Below are 12983 nucleotides of genomic sequence, written 5' to 3'. Positions count from 1 at the left end.
CCTGGTTACACAGCACAGACTTCACATCCGTTCTGAAGCTTATCAGATCCCTCTGTGATCCAGTTCAGCTCACTTAACTGGCAGAATAATAAATACTGAAGATGACACAAAGAAGGGAGTGTGACTACACAGCAAAGCACAAGGTAGAGTGGCACCTTTCCCTTTTGGAAGTAGCAAACAGTTGGACCACCTCAGCTGCCAGAGAGGCGGGCAGGAAGGAAGGGTATTCAGATGCTTACTGAGTGGGATAGCAGAGAGGCAGGGAAAGTCAAAGAGACCATAATGACAGGATAAATTATGAGCAAGGCTGTTAATGAAGAAGGAGGGGGTGTTTCCACCCAAAAAAGAGTAGGAAAGTTTCAAGTATGCTAAGACCACAACCCACTTTGTCTACAATGATAAAGGTAGGATGACACAACAAGGTTTAATGGAATCTTAATTGAATTAAGTATGCCTAAAATAAAGACTAGTTGAAAGATGACTTTGATGGCAGCAGAAAGGAGGAGGTGAAGGATTTTCTGAACCACACACACATCAGTGAGGATGCATTTAAGGTCAAACGCCCCAAAGCAGATCGAAAGTCTTCCAAATTTGTAAAAGAAGCAAACTCTTCAGTAGCATACCAGGGATAGAAGTCACGATTAGCCTTCTTAAGAAACACCAGAAAAAAAAAGGGTTACTAGAAGAATGACAAGATGAGCTTTCCTGCCCTTTCCTACAAAGATAATTAATGTTTATAAAAATGATGCAGTACCATAAAAATAAACAAAAAGCTCTATTCCCTGCAACCGTAGTGATTGATATGAACCTTTTCATACAGCACACGCTGGCCCGGGCAGTGCACGAGGGCAACGGGCACGGCGACGTCTAAGGGAGAGGCCCGGAGGGGCACACAGCTCATCTCCCCTTGGAATACGGGCTAAGGCGAGAGGAAACGGGCAACGTCAACCACGCGCCCTCGACGGCAGCGGGGCTGCACCCGCTCCCACACCGCTGAGCGTCACCTCACCGCCCCGCCGGGCAGGGAAGGGGGAACTCGCCCGGGCGCGGAGCCCTTCTCCCCACCCCGCCTCGTGGGCCGGGCCGGGCCGCCGCAGCAGCGCAGCCACCAGCGCAGCGGGCTCCCAGCGGCCGCCCCCTCGAGGCACCGCCTGCCGCTGCGCGCCCCCGCCCCGGCAGCGCGCAGCCCCCGCGCGCATGCGCGCCCGCAGGCCCCGCCCGGCGTTGCAGCGCTGCGCGGCCTACCCCGCCGTCCTGCCGGCGGCGCGGCGCCGGCTCGCCCGCCGCCGCCTCGGCCGACAGACCCACGCAAGGCTCGGCGCGGAGGGGGATGTGTGTTTGTGCGCGTGTGTGTGTGTGTTTGGGGATGGGGGGAAGGTACCTGGGAGGTGAACATGATGCTGGAGTCGATGAGGAAGCTCATGGCGGTCGCCGGCCGTTAGTTCACAGCACTTCCGGCTCCGCCCGGCACGGGCGCTTACGTCAGCCAACCGGCCGCCGCGCCCCGCCCCGTCCCGCCCCGCCGCGCGCGGAGCGCCACGCGCTTGTGGGTGGGGGAGGGGAGGAGTAACGGCCTTGCGGAGCGGCCGTTGGCGGGGTGGGCCGCCAGGCTGCTGGCCGCGCAGGGCGCTGTGGCAGAGGGGGCCGGGCAGCGTGGTTCCCCGGGGGGCGCCCACCGCTCCCCCTCCGGGTTCCCTGCCTGTTGTCATTTTTAGCCTTACGCGGTGGTGCAAAGGCGGAGTGGCGTTTTGTTCTGTTGCGCTCGCGTTTCTCCTCAGGAGGAAGGAGCCCCCTCCCCCCCCCCCCCCGCCGAAGAGGCCGCCATCGGGAGGGCGTGGGGGTTTGCTTCCCACCCTCTCAGAGTGGGTTGTAGAGATGAGGTTAAATACCAAAGGCAAAACACAGGGCAAGGCCTCATCGTTGGGATTTATTGCTGTGGGCAGCGTGCTGAGTGGGGGCACTGGAGGAAACCTGAATCATTTTCCGGACTGCTGCAACAACTCATGACAGACGGCGCATATCTGGCCGTAGAAAGTGTGTAAACAAGAAAGAGGCCAAGGGAAAGGGAGCCACCGCCTGCAGAGGGGCAAGGACGTGACCAGTTGAAGATACAAACAGCGTTTGGCGGTTTTTTCAGTGTTTTGACGCCTCTGCCGGAGTCACACGGCAGAGCAGTTAGGCGCACTGCCACTGCTCTGGACACGCATTGCCATACTGGGCAGAGGGGCCTGTGCAGTTGCACAGAGAGCAATCTTCCACACAGGCCCTTTCCAGCCTCCTTCTGTGTCGCAGAGCCAGGCTGGCGAGGCCCTTCAGGCCCATCAGCAATAACGTGTCAAGGAACGGGGCCAGAAGGGAAGTAAAAGTTCAAACAGGGGATTTCCTGATGCTTATCAGAGCAAGATCCACTCCTTCATGTCACAGTTGTGCACTCATTTGAACTTTATAGTGTCTGGTATCTGTTTTTTCTCTTAAAAGCACTCCTAATCTTTGCCCCTCAAGACTCTCTATATTTGGAATAGTAACACTGGAAGATAAAGAATAAATTGGGCTTAGCTCTTTAACAAAGCACGAAGCGCTTGCTGGTTGAAAATCAGGAACCTTTATTCATTACAACTCATTTCACTAGGAAAACAATTCTGTTTGGTTGTGTGGAATCACCAGATTAGTCCCACAGTCTCTTTGATTGCTTGGCTTTCAGTCTTGTCAGTCTTCTTGTTCTGACATTTGTTTCCTTGTCTATAGCGTTGCAAAGAGAAAAAAAACATTCAGCTCTCATGGGGAAATGAACTGCGGGAGCAAATTATTTTATCGGATCTGAGGCCTTTTTTAAAACTTTTGCTGTTGCTGTCTATTAATGTAGAGTTGAGAACAGAGATTCCCTGTTTCTTCTGTTAGCCACTTCTGCTTAGAAACTGATTTTTACTAAAGTGATGAGATTGTTGAGTTTAGAGGGATTGGGGGCGAGGGGGAGCTCTGCTTAGGTAGGTTGCAGGGAGAGATTGGCTGATTTCTTGTATTTTTACAGCAGAAATTACCAGGAAATTATTTAAAAGTTGAACTGTGCAGAGCCAAATTCTGTTACACCCTGGCAACTCCGCTCACTTCAACACCAGGGGCAAAAAAAGGCAGAGTTTGGTCACAGCTCTTTAAAATTTCTGCTTTGCAACTGCTTATTAATAGGCTGTAAACATTTCTGTGATTAGCTTTAAATGACTAATCCCTGAGCCTTGGGAGAAACACACAGGGAAGAAAACAATTCTTCTCAAAAGACCTCAGATTCAATCCTCCACCTACCCTCCTACCCCTGACCTCTCCTGCAGAAGACAAAAGTTTAAAAAGAATATGGGAAATTTATTCCATGTTGTCACTCCTTAGAAAGTCAGTGCTGTGCATGGGGAGAAGGGTGCATGGCAATTCACAGATAGGCAACTTCTGTAGTAAAAGGCTTATAGTTTCACTAAACAGAGTAGAGATGAAAGTGGCCGGAATGGAGAGGCAAGATGCAGGAGGAGGAAAGGCTGTTCAGTACGTTGGCAGGTTTCCTCTTAGTTCCATATTTTATCCTTCCACATATTAAAGGGCAAATGTGGCTATTTTTTGTAGTGGGAGCTAAATTAAAGTCTTCCAAGTAAAGCGGAAAGGTGGAGCATATTGAATTAAAGCAGTGTGTCGGCCAAGAGAATATTTAGAGATAATGTAGGTTTCCGGAAGGTGCTACAGGGCATATTCATGACAAATAGGTTTTGCTGGCAGCTGGCCACCCATTTTCTTTGCTTTTTTCTCCAAAGTTTTTCATAAACAGAAGTTCTGAGGCTGGGAGTAACTCGACATCCTTCTGGAGCATGGCTGTCACTAGCAGTAGGTGAATTCCTTTATTGAGTTGTCTGTGGCTTTGGTTTGGACTAGCATATAAATATGTGTGTTGTGCAAACTTACCTGAACATCTTTGTCTGGGTACGTCTTCCTATACTTAGGCTGGAGGATTAGAAAGAAAAGCCTTGCTAATGCTAGTTCTGCTCCTCGATTCTGCCAATTAAATCCACAGTCCAGTGCCTAAGAATTGAACTATTTTAAAGTTGCTGACCTTCTTAAAACTCAGGAATACTGAATTTGGTAAAAGTCAGGGTTTAATTTGAGCTAATTAATAGCTCAAATTGACTTACTTTACGCTTGCAATCAGGTACTCAACTGATGGGCTCATGGGCTTCTTAGCTTCAGTCTTTGACTGCAGCCCGCCATCGGCTGGTGTCCTGAACTGTTACCTGGGTTTTCCTGATGCCCTCCTGCAGGGAACCTGCTCAGCAGCCACCTGTAATCCAGTATCTTTGTATATGCTCATTTGTAACTGGCTCTCATTAATCTGATGACCCTTCAATCCAACTATCCACTGAACTTTGGAGAAACACTAGAGGAAAAGAGTTCAACAGCCAACATGTCCGTTTAGTGTGTCTCCATAAATTCTATGCTGGGCTGACTGAAAAGTTTTTGGTAGCCTACTCTATGGCTTTTCCAAGCAATACAGCCTTTCCTCCTAGAGAAACCAATAAATTATTTTTTTTTGCTTTGATTGTACCAGACTGGATCTAGCAAGGTGAAATCCAACACAGTCTTTGTCTTCGCAAAACATTCTGTCAGTAGCTCTGTGATCATCGTTTCTTTTCAGTTCTATTTCAGCCCAGATCAGCAAGCTTTAAAATACAGGGATATTTTTTTTGGTAGAACGTTAAAATGCAGTCCTCTGCACTTTCAGATAGATTTAAAAGCACACTTGACAGCAAAATTAATAGGAGCTGTAAAGACTTAAGCCCTTACATTGCTCTAATTTCCTCTATTAACAGCCATGACCATATTTTAAATCTGTAGTGCTCTTTCTAAGCCATTTGCATAACACATGGTTTTTGCCACAAGCAGCTTTTCTAGCTAGCAAACATAGGTTAACTGTGTTTGTGTATTGGCCTATGCTGTGATGCTTGGTTACTTGTTAGTGTGTCCTGCTGAGAAAGTCCAAGTAAGCTTTACCAGAGCAACCCAGAGAAGCAGAAGGTGCCCCACACCGGTTATTTCACAACGCAGTGGCTGCACTGAGCTTTCAGCCTCCCATACAACAGTTGAGGCTGGAAGGGACCACCTGGTCCAACTGCAGCTCAATGCAGGGCCAATTTCAAAGTCAGACCAGGGCACTCACAGCATTGCTTAGTCAGGCTTTGAAAAAGATGGTGACCCCACCATGCCTCTAGGCAGCTGCTTCACTGTGAACCACTCTTCCTAAGAACATTTTTTTCCTTATATCTAATCAGAATTTCATCTTGCTGCTCAGTGTGACCATTGCCTCTCATCCTTTGCTACACACCTCTAAAGTCTGGCTTCATCTTCCCTGCAACTCCCAGTCAGGTCTCTGTACATCAAACTGCTGGGAGAAAAGCTTGAATTGTTGACACAGGTATGAGTCTTGCCTGCTACACTCAAATAGGAGTATGCCAAACTAGTTGCAGGGGAAGAGCTGTGTGCCAGGCTATATCTTGACAAGTCAACACACATTTATTTGCCATGATTACTGCTCAACATCTGGTGTTGGCAGAAAGCCTTTCCTGAACCATTTTAAAAGGTGTAGCACGCACAGAGCCTAAGAAATGGTACTGTCCTCCTGTTTCGGAAGAAAATTGATTTCAGTACTTGGACAACTCTCCTGATTTTGGTCTGCTTATCCAACCCTGGCCATCAGGAAATCTGGCACCGTATATTGTTTTTTCACAACTGCCTCAGGCTTATGGTCTGTTTCTCATGGATGCTCCTGTCTTTGCTACACAAAACCACGTCTAGGCTGGGATTACTCTCAGTTGTAAGGCTGAAAAGCCACTTTCTATACAAAACAGCAAACTATCACTTTTTCCCAGCGTTGTGTGACACCGGCTGCTCTTTAAATACAAAACTGCTCAGTCAGTGAGTTACTCAGTGGCAGAAGAGACTGGACTTTCCTCCCTCAGCAAGTAGATGGCATGCCCACCCAGGCCTGGAGAGCAGAGGTCCCCTCAAACCTCTCCCCTGCTATGGGAGTACATTATTGCAAATCTGTACATTATTGCATTTCAGCACTAAGAGGTTGTTAGTTTCTGTGTCACATATTGGAAATAGTCTGTGTAACAGGATAGTTTGTGTTTGTGGATTCATGGACAGTGGCCTTTTTTCTACATGCCATAAGCGATTGTAAACTCTTTCTTCCACGGACTCTGAAAAATACACTTGGAGCTTGGTTTAAAACTGAGGGTCGGCAATATCAGGCCTTATACAACCATCCCCCCCATGCCTGCAACGTCCTTAAAATTGCTAGAGCTCCACCACCTTGTCCCCCCTACCCTCCAGGCACTGGCTTACTCAAAGCACAAATGTAGCCACCAAACGGGTGCTGGGAATGGGCACAGGGTGGCATGTAACTGCACTGTCACCTCTGCTTCATACAACCAGGCAAAGGCTAAAGTGGGAGGAAGGGCAAGGGAAGGCTAAAGTCTTCTTCATTCAAGGCAAGTCCACTTCTGTGTTAGTGTTGTCTGTGCAATGCAGCGTTCGCATTTTGAAACCACTGCTCTTCTGGTCAAGGAGCCGTATATTAGCCAAGTTAGACGTTCTGCCAGGAAATAACAAGGATACCATGCATTTCAGTAGTGCTTTTCATCAGATCATTCCTACTTACTTTACAAACAGAATTAATGAAGCCTCACAACATCCCTGTGAGGTAGGTGCAAATTCTTATAGCCATTGTACAGGTGGAGAAAACAAGCACTGAGAAATAAAGTGATTATCACAGCAAGTCAGTAGCAGAGCTGGAAATAAATCTAAGGTTATTATTCTAGGTCCACTGCTCTAGACACTAGAGAACACCAACTCCCACATGCTATTGTAAGCTAAGACACTACCTTTTTCTTCTACTCTCACCTCCTTTGGTGAGGTTGATGAATCTTATACTCCTTGCAGAGCACCATGTGATCAATTAATAATCTGTAGAGGGAAGCCAAGCGGTATGCACACTTTTGCATGATCCGAGCATGGCTGTAATTGTTCAGTGACTTCCCGCTTCCCAGAAAGTTATTTTTCCCTGCTCTTTACATATATTTCCAGTTTTTGCTTAATCATTTGTTAATTAGAATCATACACTGAATCCACAGCTCTGAGGCTGTTACACAACTTCACTAGCAATTTCTCCAATAAATGATTAAACTCATCTCACGGGAGGGGGGGAGGGAGAAAACACGTTTACATGCCTTCACATCCAGAAATAACAATAATCCTTTGCTCATCTATAGGGCCTTTCATCCAAGGACCTCCCATTCTATTCCTAACACAATATAATGAGCCTCACATGATCTTTGTGAGGTAGAAAATTTAACCAAAAGGAAGACTTGACTTGCTGACAGTCCCACAGTGAATTCATTGCAGAGATGAGGCTATATGCCAGAAGACCTGGCTGTTAGTCCCCTGCTTGGTTTGCCAAGAAGCACTGCCCTGATTCAATGGCTCATACTTCGTGGCTAAGAGTCATGAGCAACCTGGTAGGGCACTTGAAAACTGGCTTGGAAAGGATAAAAGTCAGCAAGCAGTTGACTGGAGGTAGAGGAAAACATTGGCCTCTTTCATTGTGCTGTCATGACCTGGAGGAAGAACAGGAGCTTTCCTGTGGCAGCTGTGAAAGAGCTACACAATGTCCCTGAAGTAGATTGCATACAGTGTATTTTACTGAGGCACTCCAGTGAAAGAGAATAAAATTTCTCGACTGAATTGCCTGACTGCCATATTCTGAACATATACCTCTGATGAACAAGCAGTCATCGTTAAGTGGTCTGATGACCTAACGAAGGTATGTCAGAGGTCAGAGACATGGATGGTTATTAAATACTTAGTATGTAGAAGGACCTGTCAAGTAATTACAAGTAAATAAAGCTGTGGAGCAATTCATCTGGTCCAGTATATTAATAGGTGGCAGGGTAAGATCCTCTGAGGAAGATGGAAGATACCTCATACTGAACAGTTGTAGAACCTGTTACCTACAGGGAAATGTTTCTTATCCCCTTCAACTAGTGGGCTGTTTTATGCTTAGGACCATTAAAACTTTCTTTTATCTTTTCTGTGAAGAAAATAAAAAGGAATACAGCCTATGTAGTGCAAATGTGGGGATTTTACTATTTATTTAAATCTTTACCCTTTCTTGAATTCTAGTAGAGTCTTGGTCATGGCAAACTCTCTCCTACTGAAAATGATTCTTTTTCCTCAGTGTTGTTTTCCCCGTCATCTATTTGTGTTCGCTGTCTTTCTGTTGCTATATTATGAGAATGGATAACTGATAGCCTCCACGTTCTATCTCTGCATGATCCTTTGCATATGTTGCCCATCACATTCCCTCTCAAAACTGAGCAGGTACTTTCCAGTCTTCCTTCATGAGGATGGCTCTCCTAACAACTTAACTACTTTTGTCAAGGGAGCAAAGATTGTTAGCTCAGGCTGCAAACCTTGGGAAAATACACAGGCCCAAGAGGGAGCAAAAGGATTAACCGTGTAAAAATATATGGCAGTGCTATGGTGCTGAAGAATCCTAATGCACCCTACAAACTTTCTACATATGTACAGGTTACTTCACTCAGCAGTGAAGCGCAGCCACCTCTGTGCTAGCACAGGTAGCTGTGTATCAAGGCACAAAAAAAGGGTCCACCAAACCGGTTGGATCAGCGAGTGACAGAACTGCTTGTACTCGACGTTGCCTAGGCTGGAAGTTAGTTAGGACAGCCGGACCTAGGGTTTGAGCCCAAGCCTACTGAAATCAGTCTCAGATGCCCATTGACTTCAAAGGATTTTGAGTCAGCCCTGCTACAATGGAAGACTGCAGGGGGTCTTTTCTAGCTAATGGCAGGATAGGTTTTATGCCTTATGCTAAAGATTTTTTTTTTTCTGACCTGGATTAGAGCCTGCCCTGGGAACAATGGAATGGGCTGTAGCCCGGCAGAAGGAATTTGCTGAGCTAGTAGGGTCTGAGGTCTGGAAAGCAGAGCAGATGAGAGTGCATACCTGCACTTTTCTGGCAAGAGGCTCATTTTGGGGGGACAGAGCTGCTAACTTGAAGCTTTTAAATGCATTGCTGCACTGTAACCAGCTGTTGTAGCCCTAAAATTAGAAATCCACAGGTGTTTAAACATTTGCAAACATGCTTTAAAAAACAGTTGCTCATTTTTCTGCCTTTTTTTTTTTTTAAATCAAAATGACTTTGCTGAGGCTCTGAGACTTTTGTACAGACCTGTTGGCACAAAAGACCTAAATGATCTTTTGAAAGGCCTTGTTTTATGCATTAGAGACTTTTGGTATTTAATGGCAAAGTGGACCACTGGCTGGCTCCTGCCTGTCAGATTAAAAACAAAGGGTGTGAAAAGCCTGTTGTTATATTAGGCTTTTCAGACTTGGACAACCTGTTTTTTATTTAGAGGTTTAAACAGTCACATAGTTAGCCAGACCTGTGAACCACATAGTTATCCAGACCTGCGGTTTAGGTTCACAGGTACCTTCAGGACTCTGTGCCTGAGATTTGCTGAGTGCCGGTAACTCTGGGAGCGCCAGGAACTAAGCACCTGTCAGGTTCATGCCATGAAGGCTTATATTTGCTTTCATGCTCTGAGGCCTGGAGCTGTTGCTCCTCTTGGAGAAGCCTTCCTGGGCTTGCTTTGCTAAATCAGGTTCCAGATCTTTAAGTCGCATGACTGTAAGTAAAAAATATCACTTGGATTTATTCTTTCCAGTGCTCCGAAACAGGCACAGGGCTGGATGACCCTCCTGGGACAAATAAACCATCTGTGGGCATCTGCTAAATCCTGGGAGAGAGCTCGTGTTAACCTTGCCCACTGTCAGTGTCACTTGAAGAGAAGCAATATTTTTGACAAAAGGAAGATACTTCTACCTGATTCAAACTGGGGACATTTTTGCCCTTTATTTTCTGGATAGAGAGGATTTTCTGGATATTTAGTGTAGTAATGCTAAACACAGAATTCGCTTTGTGAATTAAATAACTGCAATTCCATGCCAGCAGTGAAGGGAAGATCTGCTCAGGGTGCCATAGGTGAAAACAGAAAAAGAAATACCAGACACAGTGTCTGTCAGCCTTCCCCTTAGCTGGCTCAAGAGTCAAATCCTCCCCACGTCCATAGAGAAACGTGGAACATAAAGCTTCCAGGAAGTACATTCACAGTGGCGACATTTGGTGCTGCTTTAGTTTTTAAAATACATCGGTTACATGTACAATGTAGGTATTGCTGTAAGGAGTGAGCGGGCATGTGGAAACAGGGAAAATGTTCCTTTTCAGGTAGGCCTACAGGGCAAATAGGGCACAGTTACCATGATAGTACCTTTTCAGCTGAGAATCTCAAGAGGAAGTAATATTCAAATGACCATTTTGGCACTTTGCTTAAAAACATCTTTTGACTCTTTCTCTACCTCTCCTTTTCTTTTCCTCCTTTTCTTTTTCATGTGCTCCCCGTATCCTGCAGCCTCATACAGTCAAATCGTCTGACCTGGCCCGGCTGCTGGCTTTACTTAGCCTGCTGAGAGGTCTCATATCAGTGGCAAGTTCAGCAGGTGCTGATGGCCCTTCCACTTCATCGCCTACCACCTCCTCCTCTGCTTTCTTCACCCCTGGCTCTTCCGGAGGTGCCGGCTGCTCCTCTTCCTGTTCTTCCTCCTCCTCTGCTCTTACCTTCTCCTCTTCCGGTTCCTTCACTTGTGCATACGATGGTAACCTCTCATCGAATGCTCTGGAGAGATCTTCCAGTGGCCCCACCCCAATTTTCTCCTCGAACTCATTGAAAGCCGATGGAAGGGGACTGGGCTCTACTCCTACTTCTGTGAGAGGGAAATAAAGGGGCACTGGCTTCTCCTCCTCCAGCAGCTTGTAGCCTTTGGTCTTTGGGATGGAGGGAACTGTGATGGCAGGGAGGGGCTTCTCTGGGACCTCCCGCAGCTGCTCCTCTGCGGGCCTTCTCAGAGCTCTCCGAATCCTTTTCAGGATCAAGTGACTTATCTCCACCAGGTTGAGGAAAAGGGACACAGCAGCCACCACCAACATGAACATAATGAAGATGGTCTTCTCTGTGGGCCTGGAGACAAAGCAATCCACAAGATTGGGGCAGGGCCACCGCCCACAGCGGTACAGGGGAAGAATCCGGAAGCCATACAGAAAGTACTGGCCTACTATGAACCCCACTTCAAAGAGAGTTTTGAAAACGATGTGGAAAATGTAGGTTCTCAGGAGGGTCCCCTCCAGGCGAAACTTCTTGGTCCCATCAGGGTTGTTGCCTTTGTTTTGATTTGGAGCCAGGGGCAACTTCTCTTCATCCACCTCAGCTTGCTGACGCCTTTCAGCTTCCTCCCTCTCTTTTCTCTTCTCCTCCATGCGAACATGGTGCACTGCATGCCCAAAGTACACTAGGGAAGGTGTGGATACAAAAATGATCTGCAGGACCCAGAGCCGGATGTGGGAGATGGGAAAGGCCTCATCATAGCAGACGTTCTCACAACCAGGTTGCTGGGTGTTGCACACAAAGTCTGACTGTTCATCTCCCCACACTAGTTCGGCAGCTGTTCCCAGGATCAGGATGCGGAAAATGAAGAGCACTGTGAGCCAAACTCTCCCGATGACCGTGGACTGCTCGTTCACCTGCTCTAAAATGTTCCCCAAGAAACTCCAGTCACCCATTTCTTACTGTCTAAGGGAAGAGAAAAGAAAGAGAATGACCACAAATTATGCTAAATTAAAAAGATTTGGGGTTATCCCATTGATACCTGTTGTTGCTTTCAACGAGTAAATGTTTCCCTGATATGCTTTGAAAAAGGAAGGTTGTTTGCTTGCTTATTTACCTGATCACTGTGATTTATTAGCAGAAGCGCTGGGAAGCCAGAGTAAACTGCTTGCTAAATTCTTTCTTCCTTGGCTCAAAATGGGCAATTACTTTTCAGCCAGGGAGAATATTTAATTCCTTTTTCCAGGTAGGAATCTTCTGTGGTCCCTTGTAGGCTCAGTTGTTCGAGCCTACTTAGATTTTATACACATACAAACACTTGCCAGGAGTATGGTAGGACAGATTTATCAGCATGCAGCTGCTGTGATTAGAAGAAAGAGTGAAGCTTTCAAGTACCCAAGCTCTTCTTCAGCAGAACTACGTGAGTCAAACAGATCATCTCAAATTGGTGCCCACGTTGCAGCTACACAAACTTAACTTCTCTATAGGTTGCACATATGAGGTTTATGTTAGAAATCATTGTATGTTAGGTAAGAATAGCAATAACAACATCATTACTGTGTTAGTAATACCGTATAAGCCTAATAAACGACTACCTTGTATACCAGTTCTGATATATAATATACATTATGTACAATATAATTATTTAATGTTATTGGGGCTATTTTTTGTATCCTGTCCTGAAGTCAGTTGCCTCAGTTACACTGGAGCCAACTTGGAGAGAAGTACAAAGGTCTATAATTGGGTCCTAAAATACTATTTTCTCTCTCTAAAATGTCACTGCTGCTATCTCAAGCTATCATGGAGCTGGAAGCCAGCTGCAGGTATCCTATAGTAAAAGCTAAGAAAGTAGTCCATTTTCCAGTACTGCAGGTCAAACATTACAACTGTGGTCATTTCTACATGCTAAGAAGTTATTCCTAGACTAGGACTTCATCCTGTATATCCCAGACTTCCCACTGTATAATTTTGGGTAAGGGAAAATCTATGACTGAGGGAAATAAAGCGGAAACATTTCTGGAATGGGCTGATTTAACGTACAGCAGTCTGAAGCTTCTGAGGACTACAGAGTATTACAGTGATCCAGGGACATTGATTTGAGGACAGTAACAAGTGAAGCAGGGAATATTAATTCATAAAATAGTCGTTCACAGGGGTCTAGAAGTTCATCTCTTAGATACTACCTCCCTCTATAGTTTTCTGTATGCAGACACA

The 12983-nt window shown here is 46.1% G+C and overlaps 1 protein-coding gene across 7 annotated transcripts in view; it reads right to left on the bottom strand.

Moving 5' to 3' along the window:
- Positions 1-12352, bottom strand: part of GPR89B (G protein-coupled receptor 89B) — a 28851-nt gene extending 16499 nt beyond the window's left edge. For 3 of the 7 annotated variants that reach the window (XM_068910323.1, XM_068910351.1, XM_068910361.1), the window contains exon 1: positions 1382-1515. In XM_068910323.1, coding sequence (XP_068766424.1) covers positions 1382-1423 — 42 coding nt within the window. In that variant the 5' untranslated portion in view covers positions 1424-1515. Of the gene's footprint in view, positions 1-1381 lie in introns of all 7 variants that reach the window. The other 4 variants (XR_011134948.1, XM_068910331.1, XM_068910369.1 and 1 more) reach the window with 4 other exon arrangements.
- Positions 12353-12983: the final 631 nt, after the last annotated feature.

This window comes from Struthio camelus, chromosome 1, assembly GCF_040807025.1.
Source record: "Struthio camelus isolate bStrCam1 chromosome 1, bStrCam1.hap1, whole genome shotgun sequence".
Lineage (NCBI taxonomy): Eukaryota > Metazoa > Chordata > Aves > Struthioniformes > Struthionidae > Struthio > Struthio camelus.
Note: the sequence above shows the minus strand (reverse complement) of the source record. Positions and strands in the feature narration are given on the sequence as shown.